Genomic DNA, 17398 nt, shown 5'->3' on the forward strand with positions numbered 1-17398 from the left:
ATAAGAGGTGCAAGAAACATCGAAATCACATTCTCTGGGATCTTTCTCACTGAATGTAATAATCATAATAGGTAAGCATTTGAGAAGCACTGACTTTGTCGTACATATTTTATATGACCTTCTTCTGATTCTCACTAGTGGATGCAAAGAATATTGTGGAAATGATACCGCATTTTCCTTTCAACCTAATAAAATGAAATTGAACCTTTCACTCAAATGGACTATACTATTATTGTATAACTATTTCTTTCATTTGAGACAAATTCCTATATAAATATAAGCGCCATCTCTAGCATAGCGTTAACTTGGAAGATTAGATGATAGAAAAATCTAAGCAGTAAAATCCAATTCTATTACACAGTATGTTCTAACAGGGGAAATAATTAAATCATTACTTTAACTAGAGCAATGGTTCAATTCTGATATGTTCCCAGTCCCAAAATACTATCATTATTTTTTATTTGTATCATTTATTTTACTCTAAAAAAGAAATCTGAGCACCAACTTGGAACAAGTACATGTACTGTGAAAAGGATATAAGGGTCAATAAATCATAAATACATATTGAATTCAAGATTTAAATTGTTTGCTATATAGTATTTTAGGGATAAGCAATATATCAAACAAATGAGACACTGAAATATAACACATATGTTAAATTAAAAAATGAACATTTGTTTTCCATTCCATAATCAACATTGTGAACCATTTATATTCTATGGTTTTTTTAGTCTGTCTATGGAGATTCTCGATCACCCAGACCATGGTTATCTCAAAGGTGTTTTTTGTTTAAAAAAAAAAGGCAGCTGGACTTTCTTATTTTTCATTAAGATGTTTCTTTTCTTATTCAAGAAATGAATTCAGAATTGAAGAATAAGAAAGTCCGGGCAATATGGTGCTTTTTAATGAATGTGCACAAAAATATACTATTAGATCTCCCTGAAGTAAACCATCATGAATCCAAATGGCTTAATTTAAAAACAGCTTGAGCTAACTGCTGTTCTGATCTTCAAGATTAAAAGGATAATCAAAAATAACTGGGTTAAGTACAGCAATGAAAAACCCTGCTCAACTGGACAAATGGAAGTCCCTAAGGGAGCTAATAAGATATACATCACAGGACAGAAAAAAAGTTCAGGCCTATTAAAGTAAATGAAAGGAGAAAGAAAATGGAATTGATAACTGAAGATTTGCATATTAGTAAAGAGCAGATTTTGCTTTTCCAGTTCTACAGCTTTTCCAGTTCTACAAGGATTTGATATGGATATTTTATTTGAGATGTCCACCTGTAGGGATAGAATTTTACTTTTACATACAAATAAATAAAGAAAAATATGAATATGAATATGAACACCTTGTTCAGAAAACCATAGACTTAATAAGGTTTTAAAAACTTACATGAAATACAACATTAACATGCTAAATCATACTGACTGTAAAAAGCAATAAATACTGCCAAAAGAGTTATTTGCTTAAATACTACAATGAGTTAACACAACTTTTACCCCAAGTTCCTAAGAATTTTTTATTTCAAAGAGAAACATGTGGGAATCATCATACATTGGTTCTGGACATCATGTAACCTTTGGCTGTAAATATAAAAAGTAGCCTTTATAGTTGAAGACACTGCTTCCTTAATTCTACAATCTGTGTCACATAGCTCTAGAAACATATCAGCAATGCATAGATCTTGAAGTAGCCAATAGACTCCAGATTTCACACAGTACATATGTATACTTTACCAACTTTATCAGCAAGTTTCTACAGTTTGAGGAAGAAAGGAAACAAAAGAGCCCATTATCTCATTTCCCCATGCACTTGAAACTATATAGCAATAGCACTTAGACTTATATACTGCTTTATAGTGCTTTACAGCCCTCTCTAAGCTGTTTATAGAGTCAGCATATTGCCTCCAACAATTTGGGTCCTCATTTTACTCATATCAGAAGGATGGAAGACTGAGTCAACCACCTGGTGGGATTTGAACTGCCAAATTGTAGGCAGCTGGCTGCAGAAGTAGCTTGCAGTACTGCACTCTAACCACTGCGCCACAGAGGCTCCTGTTTTTAATTTATTAATGTGAACATTTAATATGTTCGCATTAAATTTAAGCTTCCAATAAATATAAGCAATATTTTTGAGGAACTTGATTGGTATTAATACTTTTCATGGACTACATCCCTTACTCAATGCCCATGGAAAGTTAACAGCTTTTTGTCACTTTATATACTTTCTAGAGGAAAAATGTCTGGATGTGAAGCATTATAGAAACATAATATGTTCGCGTACTGTAGTAAACAATAGCCAGCTGACTTTTGTTTTTTTAAAAAAAAGAAAGGTATATGCAACATGTTGTCATCCTGCCAGTTCTACTTCACTTAAAAGGAAGACAGTCCTTCTACCATGATTACTTAAATGCAGCACTTACATGACAGGTACTCTACATTGATAATGATTCATGAGAGGTGTTTTTGAACATTATAATAAAAAAAATGTGCAGCCCCTTACTATAAGTAAAACTTACTGGAGAGAATTGTGCTAGAAATGTATCTATCACTTTATTATTTTAATATTTTTCTTACAATGATATTCTAATTCTGGAATATCACAATTGCCCACTGTGGACTATAATGGACAAAGCAGGGAACAACAAAGTGAGAAACAAATCCAAGTAAGTTTTGACAGTTTTCTTAGTTTCCATTTGCAAAGCTGACGGTTTTTTTTTCCTAAAGTATTACCCATAATACTCATAATGTTCTTTGGAGTCACAATTCATATTTGAGAACCTCTACCTTAACAAAACAAGTCAGATTTTGATTGTACAGTGCAGAAATGAGAATGGAAAAATGTAATTTCCCTTAATGTTTGTCAAATTTTATACAATTCTTCAGGAAATTGTCATTTTTTCCTATCACAGCACATTTCCCCAACTGGGTTTTCCAAATCTCTTCAATTTCAATTCCTTTATAACTTAGTTAGGCAGCTACAGCTGTGAGATTATGGCAACTGAAAAAACCATACTGGAAACAAATTGTATTGAGAAGATAATAAAAATATTTAAAACACTATAGAAAACCTTAGATGAACAGTATTTGTTTCATAACTTAAAACATGAAATTTCAGGGAAAGTTTCAGTTTTAGCTCCTGTCAACAGTTAGTTCCTTCACAACCTTTATGGCATCAACAGAAACACAGCAAATCCTGTTGCAATAATTTCCTGGTATCTGATTTGTTCAGTTCTTTTGTGTTGACACTGCCAAATCACTTCCTTTTGTCATAGACAGGCAGATAATGACTGCATGAAAGCAGTGTACTTCTGTATTCACCTACATGGCCCCTTCATCCATCACCAGTAAAATGAACTTTAAGCATAAAAGGTAAACAAACAGGTTGTTTCAAAGAATAAAACTGCCCTTCAATTTGACCATTTTGAATAACCCGGAAGAGATAACTTATAGCTGTGCTCAAGTTTGAACTAACTTTGATCCATTCAAAAGTTTACTTAAATTCATTCCTCAGGGCAGTAAGAAAAACACTAACAAAGCAATTGTGGAGAGAGGTACCAATGAAATATGAAGTTTAGAAGTAGCAACTGTGAAGATTTTACAAAATAGTTGTCCAATGGAGTATTTGTGGTTGGCATACCATAATGAAATATAAAGCCCAAGTGAAGCCTCACCTTAGGACAACTACGAACACCGAATAGTGATTGTAGGTAGGCAAGCCACTGTCTCTCAATTCTCCACTCCAGCATTAGTGTATAGCTCTAGCTAATATAAACCTTGCTTATTGCCTCATGCAGCAACCATCTGAAGAAAAAATAACTCTGTGACCAAGGTACACATATATGACACACTCTCCCCCCTCATTTCTGTCTTTCTTGTGTCTTCCATTGCAGTCAGTTAGAATGTGTTGCCCTGTGCCTGATCTGGTCCCCCACCCTCCCTTGCAGAATGGAGAGATTGCCTAAATAAGAAGTTACTTAGTAATCAAGTTGCCAGTCCCTATTGTAGTCACTAAAGAAAGAACTTCCTCTAAGAAAAAGAAAGCAGCTTACTTAGAATTATTTGTAAGCATGACTTAAATGTATGCATGGAAATACTCTTGAAGACAATTCAATCATTTTATTATGAACATGGATGTGCCCTTGTTGATAAATTTTAGAAATAAGTAACAATATAGATGAAGCTCTTTGCATATTCCAAACACCATAAAAATGCTAATATTTTTATTTGCCAGTAAAACAGTATAAAGGTGTTAAAGGTAAAATGTCTAGATTGTGTTTGGAAGGATGTAACAATTTCACTGCATTTCTGCTCCCAACTAATTGGCACATTTGGGCACATAACTTGCAAATATACGTCTTATGTTAACACTGGCATTTGGTGCACACATTATGTACATTATGATGTTTATGTATTTACATGTTGGTGCCACCTGATTCCAGTGCAACTATATGAATCATGGAATCACTGCACATGTGATATAATTTATACAGTTTGCATTGTTTGTGCCATATTATGATGCATATGATGTCACATGCCCTCGAGAGACCCATACACATCAAAAAATACTCCCTCAAAAAACACTTCAGTTTTACCAATAAAAGGAACGTCCTGCAATTTACCATTCACACAAAGTGTCTTATTCTTGGGCTACAAATGTCACTTTAATTGGCTCCAACTGATTAAAGAGCCAAAGCTGGATTCCATCCATGCCTATAGCTTTGTAAGTTCCTGATGAATGGACCTTGGGAGACCTTATCTAACCCTTATCTAACCACATACTTGAATGCAAGATGGCCATGGTGACGAAGGGGCAGGATTCCCTTCCGCAGTTATCCGTATTCTTTGGATTATTTCACACACAGGAGTACTGGAAAAATACAATTTAAAGAGTGGAGGCAACTGCCAAATTGATTAATGCTGTGCTGTCAAAGCAGTGGTTGAGCCTACTCATTTACAGCTTAAGAAGGAAAATAAGCATTAGAGTGTGTCAGACATAATAACAGTGATAGATGTGTGTGTTCTCAAGCAAAAGGCAGGAATCTGCCATTCAGCTGGTTGTGAGTATCTGTTACCCTCTCTTTATGGCTTCGACATTTTTACTACAGGCATATTGTGATGGAGGAACCTGGCAGTTCTCTTTATAGAAGAAATGGCCATGTTGGGGTTTTTTTCAGTTAATTTTAAAGCAGATGTTTATAAAAAAAGAGAAGTAAGATTTAATTGCAACAGAAGGGTGACTTCTTGTTTTTTAGCATTGCAATTAACAGGATAGTCTATAGCAGTGATCCCCAACCTTTCTTATGCCGCGGCCCGGTATCCCCAACCTTTTTTATGGCGCGGCCCGGTACCGGCATTAGCTGGGCGCCATCTTTTTTTGATGAAAAAGTGCTTCTGGTGACCTCACGGAAGCACTTTTTCATCAAAAAGATGGCGTGCAGCGGCGCTTCGGTGAGCTTTTCGGGTAGAAAGCCATTTCTACCCGGAAAAGCTCACCAGAAGCGCCGTCGTCATCTTTTGATGAAAAAGTGCTTCCGGTGAGCTTTCTACCGGAAAAGCTCACCGGAAGCACTTTTCATCAAAAAAGATGGCAGCACCCAGCAAACCAGCAGCCCGGTAGGACTTGTTCCACGGACCGGTACCAGTCCGCGGACCGGTGGTTGGGGACCCCTGGTCTATAGCATTCCCAAACAGCTAATGTGTGGGAGCAAATTTATGGCTTAAATACAGACTGTTCTACTCTTCTGAAACAAGCATCCATCTTACCTAAGAACTTAAACTGCATTCCTAAAGCCATTTCAAAACAAGTGAGTTTTTTCCAAAAGGGTTTCTAGAGTTTGGCTTAACAAAATTGAAAACCAAGCTAATGTAGTAAAGCACGGGTGTCAAACTTCACGGCGTCATGTTGCCATCATGTGACATTTTACTACTTTTTCCTTTCCATTCATGCCACCAGCCAACAGTTTGGCAGCCCTGTAAAGAATATATTACTGATAAGTAGGTGCGTAAAGATGAAAGGAATACCTAGAAATCAGAATCATTTTCAGTAAATACCATTCCATGGGTTTCTCAACAGTATATTTATCTCTCTCCTTGTAGACACCCCTATTGAGAAACCCATGGAATGGTGTGTATATATGTATATATGTGTGTGTGTGTGTATATACAGTATATGTGTGTGTGTGCATGTATATGTATATATGTGTGTGTGTGTGTATATACATATACAAATGGCAGGTGCACTGGAAGCCCTGCTATGCATGTGCAACCCATTAAAATGGAGTGAAATTTTAACCACATCATCACAGCCAGCAGCTTGACTTGACGCACACAAACCTGCCAAATGCTCTTCTCCCGAACTGAGGATTTTATCTTTTTAAAAGTTAATATGATCTTGTTTCAAAGTACTTGTTATTATATGAGACTTAATATGAAGGAACATCAATGAATTTTAACTCAATTTTGCATTGACATTTTGCAGTTCAAGTTATGTCAAAATGTTTTTGTCGGTTGATCCTGAAGAAGGATCACAAAGACACATCCAGTAATAGTTAATGATCATTCCAACCAGCACCTCTCTCACTAGTATGTGATAAATGATATTCCACTCAGACACTATTAAACTGACCAAAAAATCAAAGACAACAGATCCAAAAATATGAAAGGAAATGCAGACAGTGTGACAGTCTACTTCCAAGCAGATCCTTACAAACCTTGATATGCATATAAAAATAGTATAAAATTATGGACACCTATCTAAAAGTTGTGAGTTCTTAAAAGTCTCTACTAGAAATCAGTAATGCTGCATAGGAATAATTCAAACCAATAATCAGGAGACTCACAAATATTTAGTTATCTTTCATTCAGTAATACATATTTAATATTCTTGCCTATAAAATAGTTTTGGCTTTACAGAAGAAAATATCATGGCTGTGATACCTACTTCACAAATGCATTAATACACAGTAAATCTATGCAGAAAAATAAGACAGAATGTGAAATGAAATATTTTAATATTGATTGCATTGTATCTGAAATGTTCTTAGCTGCCTAACTATTGTGATCTTGGGCACAAAGCCAGCTGAGTTACTTTGGGCCAGTCACTCTCTCTCAGTCCTAGGAAGAAGGGCAACAAAGGCAAACCACTTCCAAGAAATCTTGCCAAGAGAATTGCAGGGACTTGTCCTGGCAGTTGCCAGGAATCAACACTGATTCAAAGGCACCAAAAAGGGGAGGGGAGGGGGGAAGGAAGGGTTTGTAATACTTCTATCTACACGATACTTCTATCTAATTCTTCAAGGCTTTATCAGTCATCCCTACTTTATTCCGTCAGGCCTCTGTTTACAGAAATAACAATCATTTGCCTTTTAATTTTATTGTGGAGCAGTAACTTCCACAGTTTCACAAAATTGTTTAGCAAGCTAAGATGGGAAGGGCAAGCTGGCCAAAAGGTCATCCAGTTAGTTTCATTGCTGAATGAAGATAAAAATATATGTCCCCCCAACCTTAGTAAGAACAACCATTGCCAGCCTTGTGTTATAAATGATTGACAATAGTTGTGGAGCACCAAACCTCAGGTTCAGTTCACTTATCTTCCAGGTAATTCCTTTTCAACTTTCATTCTCATCTATATAATGTTGGAAGTTAAAACCCACCCCTCTCCTAGGAAAATGAAATATTTTAGGATATACTAAAAAGGCAGAATATTTCCCCTAAAAAGAAAAGTAGAAACTCAAAGAGGCAGAAACCCAACCCCCACCCCTCTGCTAATGGACCATTACTCTGACCTAGGTCAGTCTATTTTACATAACAAAGATCTACTCCAGATAGAGCTATAATAGGAATTGCCCAAAGCCCTTTCATTACATCATCATCCAGCAAGGCTCAACCAAGCCTGGGACTCAAGACAGCCTACAGAGTTGCTCCTGCATGGCCCCATGGGAGACTGACAACCAATCAGAATACAAGCTCAAAGTCAAATTGCAACAGAGGGTATAAAACCAAGGGACTCTCAGCATCTCTGGCCTTCTTTCTTCCCTCAAGGCACATGATCCTGTCTACCATTAAACCATCTTTCCAAGCAGTCACCATGTTTCCAGTGTCTTTCTTCCCCACTTGGAGCTGGACCCAGAAGGATATTTCTTCCAACAATGATATACCTATTTAAACTACCCAAAATATATATGAATTTCACACACAAAAAATACAAACTGAGCATGTTTTCACAAATTACTGTGCTTTGAAATTAATCAGAATGTCAGCATGTTTCTTCAAGAACACCTGAAATTCTTATATAGCACAAATGGAAAAGTGTCGCACGTTGTCAATTTAACTTAAGCCAGGATTTTATACTGATTTTGTATGAAATACCCCTCCAAATGTGTTTAATGCTATGTGCATAAATACCCTCATTTTCACATGCCATTCTAACCAAGGCAGGATTTGTATGCATCTATCTGGAAGTGATAAATGTTCTGGTGTTTAGAAACAATGCAACAGATGGTCCCAAACTTGTTCCTTCCAGATATGCTGGCTTAGCACCTTACAGGATTGCCGTCTTCTAGGAGTTACAGTCTTGACACATCTGGAGAGCATCAATGGGTCCCCTTGAGATTTCTTTTAACGTCCTTACATGAAACTGTCTTCGGAAGCATCTACTTTAGAGGAAGTGGCAGGAAATTCAAGAGCCCTTAAAATCGACTCCCATTGTCCAAATCCCGAAAAAAGCGATCAGTCCAGACAACGTTCAGATGACAGGTTAAGAGTCTCCATTTCCCGCCCCCCAGCCTCATTTGCTTTGTTGTTCTTCTAAGCCCCTCCCTTTTGGGGCATCGATGGTCCAGCAGCCCCAGGAGAATAATACCCGGGCAAAAGTGCTTCCCCCGGCGCTCTTCTCATTCTCATTCTCAAACAAAAAGGTTGCTGGTGAATTTGCTTTCATTCCCCACCACCCCGCCCCCCTCGGCTGAAACCAGGCACTTTTTCAGTCAACGGGACTTTTTTTCCCTGAAAGAAAGGAGGTGGGGGGTGGAAGGAGAAAAACCAGGCCCGGCTGCGCCAGAAAGAGCCGCCACGGCCTGCGGGTCCAAATCTCAAAGGGATTACGTTTCCTAATCAGGCAGGCCAACCTTAGATCCCGCACTGGTTTTCTCAAAGGGCCTCATGGGATTTATCAGCCCCTCAACCAGCAGCTGCTATGCACGCAAAGCTTTCTCCTTTTATTTTTCTCCGATCTACCTCTTGCTCTCTTCTCCCCCCACCCCCACCCCAAAAAGGTAGGGCAATCCCCAGGGTCTCCAACCTTGGCAACTTTAAGCCTGGGAAGGACTTCAACTCCCAGAATTCCAGCCAGCAAAGCTGGCTGGGGAATTCTGGGAGTTGAAGTCCTTCCCAGGCTAAAGTTGCCAAGGTTGGAGACCCCTAATTCTAGACTCCATGACAAACCAACCGAGATTCAAGCAGCTTTTTTTCTCTACGAGTAAAGGAGCGGGGTGGAGGGTCGGGGTGTCCTTCGGCTACTACGTAGGAAAACTGCGTAGGAACTACGTAGGAAGCATGAAATAAGTTACGGGGTCCCGGAGGGGGAGTTCAATGCCAAAGTCCGCCATCCCACGAGTGTCAGACCCCTTTTGCGTGAAAGGCGGCGAGTCTGCGGTTTTGTACTTTGGGACTTCCTCCCTCCTGGGGAATTCCTATCCGATCCAACGCTGAATGGGGAAGTATCGGTTAGAAGGGACAGGAAACCAGATTACATCTTCAAGCAGTCCTTCACCTAAATAGAGGCCGGGCGAGAGAGAGATAGAGAGAAACTTTCCGCTGGTGAATGCACTTAAGTGTGGGACTCCTCCTAAACCACAAAGCACCGCCTCCGATCACACTTTTCGCCGTGCGGGGGTTCAAACCACAACACCACGGCGACCAGCCTTCCCAACACACGTCACGCACTAACACGGAACAACTTTTGTGGTTCGGAATGGACCGATCGAGAACATTCAAGTCCGTTATAGAATCCCCTACAGGAGTGGCCAAAAACACACCCTGAGTGGGGTCCAATGCATCAGAACCGGTCCGATTTATTTCAGCTTAGTGGGGAAGTTCCCATTTACACAGAACTCCCGGTTCCTGCCAAAATACAGTATAAAACCGCCAAGGCGAAGAGCAACCAGAGACGCAGAGAAGAGGCCGTAAATTCAGATCAAATTTGACAAAGCTTACCTTCAAGGCAAATTTGTCCCCAGTTTTCCTGTTTAAGATTTCCAAAACTTTTCCATTAATCCCCAGCCCCAGGACTTGCGTGGTGACCCTGTAATCATCCGTGATGGCGTTTTTCTTTATCGGGAGGACAGACTTCAGGTGGAACTGGGGAAACTGTTGTTGTTGTTGTTGTTGGGCCAGCTGCTGCTGCTGCGGAGGCTGGTGTGGCGGCGGCGGCGGCGGCGGAGCCGGTGGCGGATTGGGGAAAAGTATTTGAGGGTTCTGATTCTGAGAGTTAGACAGCATCGTTCAGTCCGAAGCGGACACAGCCAAACTGCGGGTTCCACCCTGCCCGCCTCGCCCTGCCTCTTCTCCCTCCCGCTTCCTCTCCTTCGTCCCCACGCTCGTAGGAAGTTTGCGCAAAACAGCCGGATCAAAACTCAATTTCTTCCCGCCTCGCTGCTTCTTAAAGGCACGGCTTCTTCTGGGCTATTCCTTTCCTCCGGTTTGAGCATAGAGAGTTGTTCTCTCGGCCTCCCCTGGGTCTCTTCGGAATAAGCCGCCGCTTCTTCGGGTCTGTCCCGATCCCAGCGGCCGGCTCGCTGCCTCTTTCGAGCGCGGAGACAGGAAAAGGAATCGCTACGATGTTTCACTCTTGTTACTTCCCCGGGTCGGCTTCCCTGCGCTGATGTCATAGCCTTGCGTTGACTGGCTGCGCCGTGTTCGGGGGCGGAGCCTAAGGCGGGTGTTCAGGCAGGCAAGCAGGCAGGCGGAGCTAATTCAAAGGTTCGGAAGGGGCGGGTGGCTATGGCTGGCGGTCGAAGTGCCGTTCTGGCTCAATTCGAGAACGTATTTAAAGTGCTGTTCTTTTGGAGATTTTGTTGCAGTATTATCTTTAGTTGTCAGCTTTTCCTACCTGGACATTAGATGGATGTAGACCAGAACGCTGGTCTTGATTTTTTTTTTTAAAGTTTATGGGGAAAATGGATTATTTCATTAACCACTGTGAGACGGAAAGTTTGTAAAGTAACTGAAACTTTTTATTCATGGCCCAGAACTAAGAGCTCTGAAAGTTTGAAGATTTAATATACAATTGGCTTTGACTTATTAGATTACAGTCATATAAAAATCAACACAATAAAGCAACAATAAATGCAAAGTAGAAATCCTGTCCCATAGGTTTCAATTGCCCTGTAGAAAGATTCCTTTTCTATACACTATGAAGGTAGACATAACCCAAAGAGGCATCACAGGGGAGAAAAAAAAACATGTTTTGGGGGATCTTCTCCATACTTTGTGGTACTTGGATATCCCAAGTTTCACCATTTTACTGTACCAGATGGGAAGGTTCTACTTGGAAAGAGGATGATTTTGACAATTAAATATTGTAGATTTGAAACCAGCACCATAAATTGCACTGAACATCAATGCAGTGCCCATAACACAATGTTTATGGTAGTTCTTAAACTCCACCATGTGGACCACAAAATTTGGCATCAATTTCAGCTTCTGAGTAGTCCACAGAAGCAACTCCCATGAAAAGTGCATTGCAATAATCCATACAGGTATTATTGATAAGAATGTGAGCCAGTGCTGGAAAGGCCTCCTTCTCCAAGTAGGACTGCAACTAGAACAACTGAAACTGGGAAAAGAGTCTCCTGCCTATAGCATTGACCTTAGTAGGTATGAGTCCAAGATAACTTCCAAATCCTTCAAGTTTCATCCCATCTAAGCTCTCACAAACTCCAGACACTGCCTCAATATTTCACAACATTTCTACCCTAGCTGTATTGGAGATATTGAGATGAATATCATTTGCAAATTGATGCTTTACCTTGAAACAATCGATTATTTTAATCAGGCAGCACTCTAAAGAAAACTAGCAACCAAACAAGGACAACAAGAATTTCTTTATCATAATTGGACTTTTTACAGAAATGAGTATGTAGCATGTGAGGCCTTGATCTCTAAAGAGTCCTTATTTTTAATGTGTTACTTTATCTCAGTGATAGTTCTTTATTTCTACTGTAGGAATAAAGTAATAAAATTTAAACACATTCCATCCCTTCTTTTTACAGGAATCAGCACTCCTTAGGGGGGGGGGGAAATGAACATTTCACCATGTGCATACAGGCCAGTGTGGGATCAGTGCAAGATGGACAAGTTACAGGAAAAATGGGAAAGATGGTTGCTATTGAAGAATAAAGCCACTGATTTCAGTGATCAGAGCTTTCTATACTAGAAATAATAGCTGAGAAGCCAGAGAACATCATTCTGTCAAGTGCAATGAGCATTTATAAATTTTGCAACAAAAAAGGAAGAAGAAGCTTCAGTAGGCAATTATATGAAAAACCCAGATTGAAGTCAATAATTATACTTCTCTAGTTCTATTAACATTTATATTGTTATCAATATCTTGCAACATCATAAATCCTCTTTGTGCTATAACAGAGCTAGGCAATTAATTTTGCATTGGATACTTATGCAACAATTCTTAGGATCTCTATTCTTATATCCTATAAGTATCAATTGCTTGTGTGGAGATTGGTCAATACTGAGCAAAAAATATACTATAAGTGCATATTTAATATTACAGACCAATCTCTTTATGCTGCATCACCTGTAAAGTCATGGAATCAATTATTAACCAATCCATCATCCTCCACTCAGAAACAAACAACCTACTCTCTAATAAACAATTTGGTTTTAGGAAAAAAACTATCATGTAATCTGCAACTCTTACACTGCAAAAACATATTGACTACACAACTCGATCAGGGCAAAGCAATAAACACAATCTACATAAACTTCTGTAAAGCCTTTGATTCAGTGGTACACGACAAACTACTCCTAAAATCTTTTATTTTATTGGTTTTTAAAACAAACATAAACAAAACATAAAAACATCAAGTCATCTTCCATATATATATATATATACATACAGTGTGCCGGTTGGTTTACAAATTGTTTTGTGCTTCCATTTCGTAGTCTTCAATTACAATTACATTGTATATACTCTCATATTTTCAGTCAAATATTGAATACATTAATATCATTATTAACCAATCATTTGACTATACTTTTATTCATTCATGCTTTATGAAATAATCATATTTTACTTAATTTGTTTTATGACGGTTCATATTATCATCTCAAATTTATCCTATAATCATTTTGTAGATATAATAAAAAAAACATCTTTATATATTCATTATGTTCTAAAAATCTACATATTTCATTACCATTTTTTTTATTGTCTAACCATTGATAGAATAGATCCCAAATTTTATAAAATTGTTTATCATCTTGTTCTCTAATTTCAAATGTCAATCTACTAATTTCAGCACATTCCAATATTATTATTATTTTGTAAATTTTATTTGAGTTTTCACAAAAAGAAAAGAAATACAAATAAAACATCTTTTTTTAAAGCAGCATAATCCCGGGTTACATTTCTTCGTAAAGACGCAAATTCAGGTTCATGCTCATTTTTATATTCTATTCCATATCTTATTACTATTTTACATTTTCTACATAGCTTCTCCCCTCTTTTAATTTTCTCAATTTTATTTTATTTATTTCATCTCAATTCAAATCATTATATTTATATTTTTTGTCTGTCCTGTTTCAATTGTCTATTATCTTTTCTCATTAAACAAAATTTCTCCTGTAGTTACTGATTGGAGTATGACGCCTTTATCATTAATATTAATATTCATTAAAGTCTTAACATTTTTCACGTTACTTTTCAATTAAATATCATACTTCTATGGGAACAATTATAAACTTTCCATAGTTAATTCCCCCCCTTCACTTATATTTTATAAAACATTGACTAACATTAAAATGTTCCCGTTCCTTCCTAATTCAATTTTCTCATTTATTTTATTCACAAACATTTCACTAAATTACACTAACTATTTTGTCCCTCATTCTAATCATATGTTGTTTCCAATTTTCTAAAGTTATTTCTATTACAAATATAACAATACAATCTTATGTACCTTTACAGAATCCCTTTTTCAGTTAGATTTTCACCCATTATCTCTAAATAGTTCCTGTTTCTTTATATCTTGCTCCGGACCTTTGTGACTTCTTTTCCTTTCCTTCTTCCCTCTATTCTTCCCTCTCCCCTTTTTACCCCTTTGTCTCTCTACCTCTATTTCCCTCTTCTGTATTCCCCTTTTCTGTTGCTTTCCAGTATTATACTTATTTTTTGAATTATTTTTCTTTTCTTTGATTGTTTTTTAAGTCTTAAATTCTCCATTCTCTTTCCCCCCTTTCCTTTTTCTTCCCCACATAGAGTTACTTGTTCATTAAAGATGGCTTCTTCTTTGTCCCAGTCTTCTTGTTTTGCAGTCTTTTCTTGTTGTTTCTCATAGTTCCAGATCTCCATTTCTAAGAATTGAAAAATGAAGCCAAAAGAGCCCTTCCCTTCTTGTGCATCTTATTTGTACATTTTAAGTTCCATTTTCAATTCATCCAGAAGTGATGCCATTGTAAAAATTTTAAACAACCACCCAATTAGTTTTAGTCATTCAAATATAATAACCAAAAATCCAAAAGTCACCAAGTAATCCAAATACACGCAAGCTGTTTCTTTTTACTCTTTCTTTTTTTTTCACTTTCTCTTCCTGGGGTTACTATTTAGTTGCAAAGTTTCAGTTAAAATGTATCTTTTAGAAGTCTTATTGAAATTTTACTTTAGATTCTTTTAAAGTCCAGGCAGTCTCCTCTCTCTTCCAGATCCTGCCCTTATTCTTTTTCTCTCCCTTCCTGCTTATAGAAGAAAAAGGTTTTAATGTCCAGAAATCTTTATTGTCCCTTTGGCATTTAGTTATATTTTCAGCTTAATTGCCTATTGATGCCAAAGTGGATTTTTCTGATTTCTTATTTAGGTCTCTTAGTTGTCAATATAAGGAAGGAGAGAGAAGGAAAAAAGCCAAACCTTTCCCCTTTCACTTTCCTTAGCTGCTTCTGATTCTTCTTTGGGAGCGATGTTATTTTTTTTGTAAAATTTAAATTCCAGGGTACCTTAGTTGTTGCTTTTTCAACTTAACCCGGTCAGCCAAAACTTTCACTTCTTATCTTCCTCCTGCACGTTCTTTTCCGGTTGAGTTCTTCTTTGAGGTGGCCATTTCTGACCACCGCTCCTACCGCCTTTGGGAAAGGGAGTAATAGCCAGCTGTGGAGGAAAAATGTGGCTCTCCTCGTCCCTGCTGGCGGTCTCCCCCCTCTTCACCACCTCTACGGGGTGGCTTAGCCACGAAACCAGCCGGCTCAGGGCGCTCCAGCGGCGAGCCCAGACAGAAACCGCGCACGATCACCAAAGCCCTTCAAACCGGAAATCTCCAATATTTTCTTAATGATTTCCTCTTGTGATGGTGTTTTCTCATTTTTCCAGTTTTTAGCAAATACAATCCTAGCCACTGTTAACACATTTACAATCAAGTATTTCAAGTCTTTACTATATATTTCAGGTAAAATTCCCAATAAAAATATCTCTGGTTTCAAATCTATATGCTTTTTTGTCATTTTTTCAACCACGTGTGGATTTTCATCCAATATTTTTTAGCATCAGCACATATCCACCACATATGGTAATATGAGCCAGGTGTCTGATGACATTTCCAACATTTTTTGGATTTATTCTTGAACATTCTTGCTATTCTTGTCGGGGGAAAATGCCACCTGTAAAACATCATATACAAATTTTCTTTATATGCTGTTGACATTGTCATTTTATAATTTTGAGACCACAGTTTTGCCATTTCTCTAAATCAATCCCATATCCAAAATTCTTCCCCAAGCAATCATAGTTTCTTTAACTCATTCTTCTTCTAGTTTAATTTCTAATAGATATCCATACAATTTTTAATCACCTTTTCATCAGTACCTGTCAAAATCTTAACTAAGTCAGTCAGTTTATCATAGAAACCTTCTGTTTTAGAATCTTTATCATACCTTGAATGTATTTCGCATATGAAACCAATTCATCTTTATACCTTGTTCCTCTATTTTTGCATAGATTTAAGTTCACCCTTTTCATTCAATATTTCACCATATCTAACTGTTTGTTCCTTTTTGTATATTATAGGATAAGAAAATGCTTCAATAGTTGATAGCCAGACTGGAATTTTCAAATAACATTGTCTTTTAATCTTCTCCCAATTTAACCACAGAGACTACCGTATATAATGTCTTCTAAAATACCCCAAAAATATTCCGTATATAATGTCTTCTAAAATACCTCCTTTATACTATAAAAAAGCATGCCACCCCAACAACAGATCATGTCCTTCTAATGTCAACAATCTAGTATTTCTTAATGTTATCCATTCCCTAACCCACATCAGATTTGTAGCTTGGTAATACAACTCCCAATTAGGCAAACCAAATCCTCCTCTTATTCTAGCATCCTGCAAAAGTTTGAACTTTATTCTCGCTTTCTTACCTTGCCATATATATTTCAGCACAATTTTATTTAAATCTTCAAAGTAATCTTTTCCAAGCCTAACTGGAATTGTTTGGAACAAATATAAAATTCTGGGTAATATATTCATCTTGATTGTTGATATTCTCCCTATTATTGTAGATTTTCCCATTTCGCCAAATCTAGCACTATCTGCTGCTTAAGTTTGATATAATTATTCTCTTTTAGTGTACTGCATCTTGCTGTCAAATATATCCCCAGTTAAAACTAAAATCTTATGGTATCTCTGGACACCTACATAACTGGATAGAAGCATTCCTGTCAAACAGACAACAAATGGTCAATATTGGGAGCATCCTATCAAATTCTGTACCTGTCAACAGTAGTGTCCCCCAAGGCAGTGTTTTAGGACCAACTCTCTTCATACTCTACATAAATGACCTCTGTGATCATATTAAGAGAAACTGCATTCTCTTCGCTGATGATGTAAAGCTATTCAACACCACAGACAATACTACTACCCTCCAAAAAGACCTTGACTATGTATCAGAATGGTCAATCAAATGGCAACTTCAAATCTCAACAAATAGATGCTCTGTCTTACATATTGGCAGAAAAAATCAGAAAATAAAATACAAGCTAAATAGTCAAGACTTTGTTGAGGATCCAAACTTTGTCAAGGACCTTGGAGTACTCATCTCAAATGATCTAAGTGCTAGAGCCCACTGTAACTACATAGCCAAAAAGGCATTAAGAGTTGTTAATC

At 37.6% G+C, this 17398-nt stretch overlaps 1 protein-coding gene across 2 annotated transcripts in view; it reads right to left on the reverse strand.

Annotated features, from left to right (window-relative positions):
* Window positions 1-10881, reverse strand: part of MAPKAPK2 (MAPK activated protein kinase 2) — an 85478-nt gene extending 74597 nt beyond the window's left edge. The window contains exon 1 of one of the 2 annotated variants that reach the window (XM_026676774.2): window positions 10221-10881. In XM_026676774.2, the coding sequence (XP_026532559.1) occupies window positions 10221-10505 (285 nt within the window). In that variant the 5' untranslated portion in view covers window positions 10506-10881. The remainder of the gene's footprint in view (window positions 1-10220) is intronic. The other variant, XM_087959623.1, reaches the window with a different exon arrangement.
* Between the last annotated feature and the right edge of the window lie 6517 nt (window positions 10882-17398).

The sequence above is a fragment of the Notechis scutatus genome, chromosome 3 (assembly GCF_049901735.1).
Source record: "Notechis scutatus isolate UNSWTSFEM ecotype Mainland chromosome 3, rNotScu1.2, whole genome shotgun sequence".
Classification (NCBI taxonomy): domain Eukaryota; kingdom Metazoa; phylum Chordata; class Lepidosauria; order Squamata; family Elapidae; genus Notechis; species Notechis scutatus.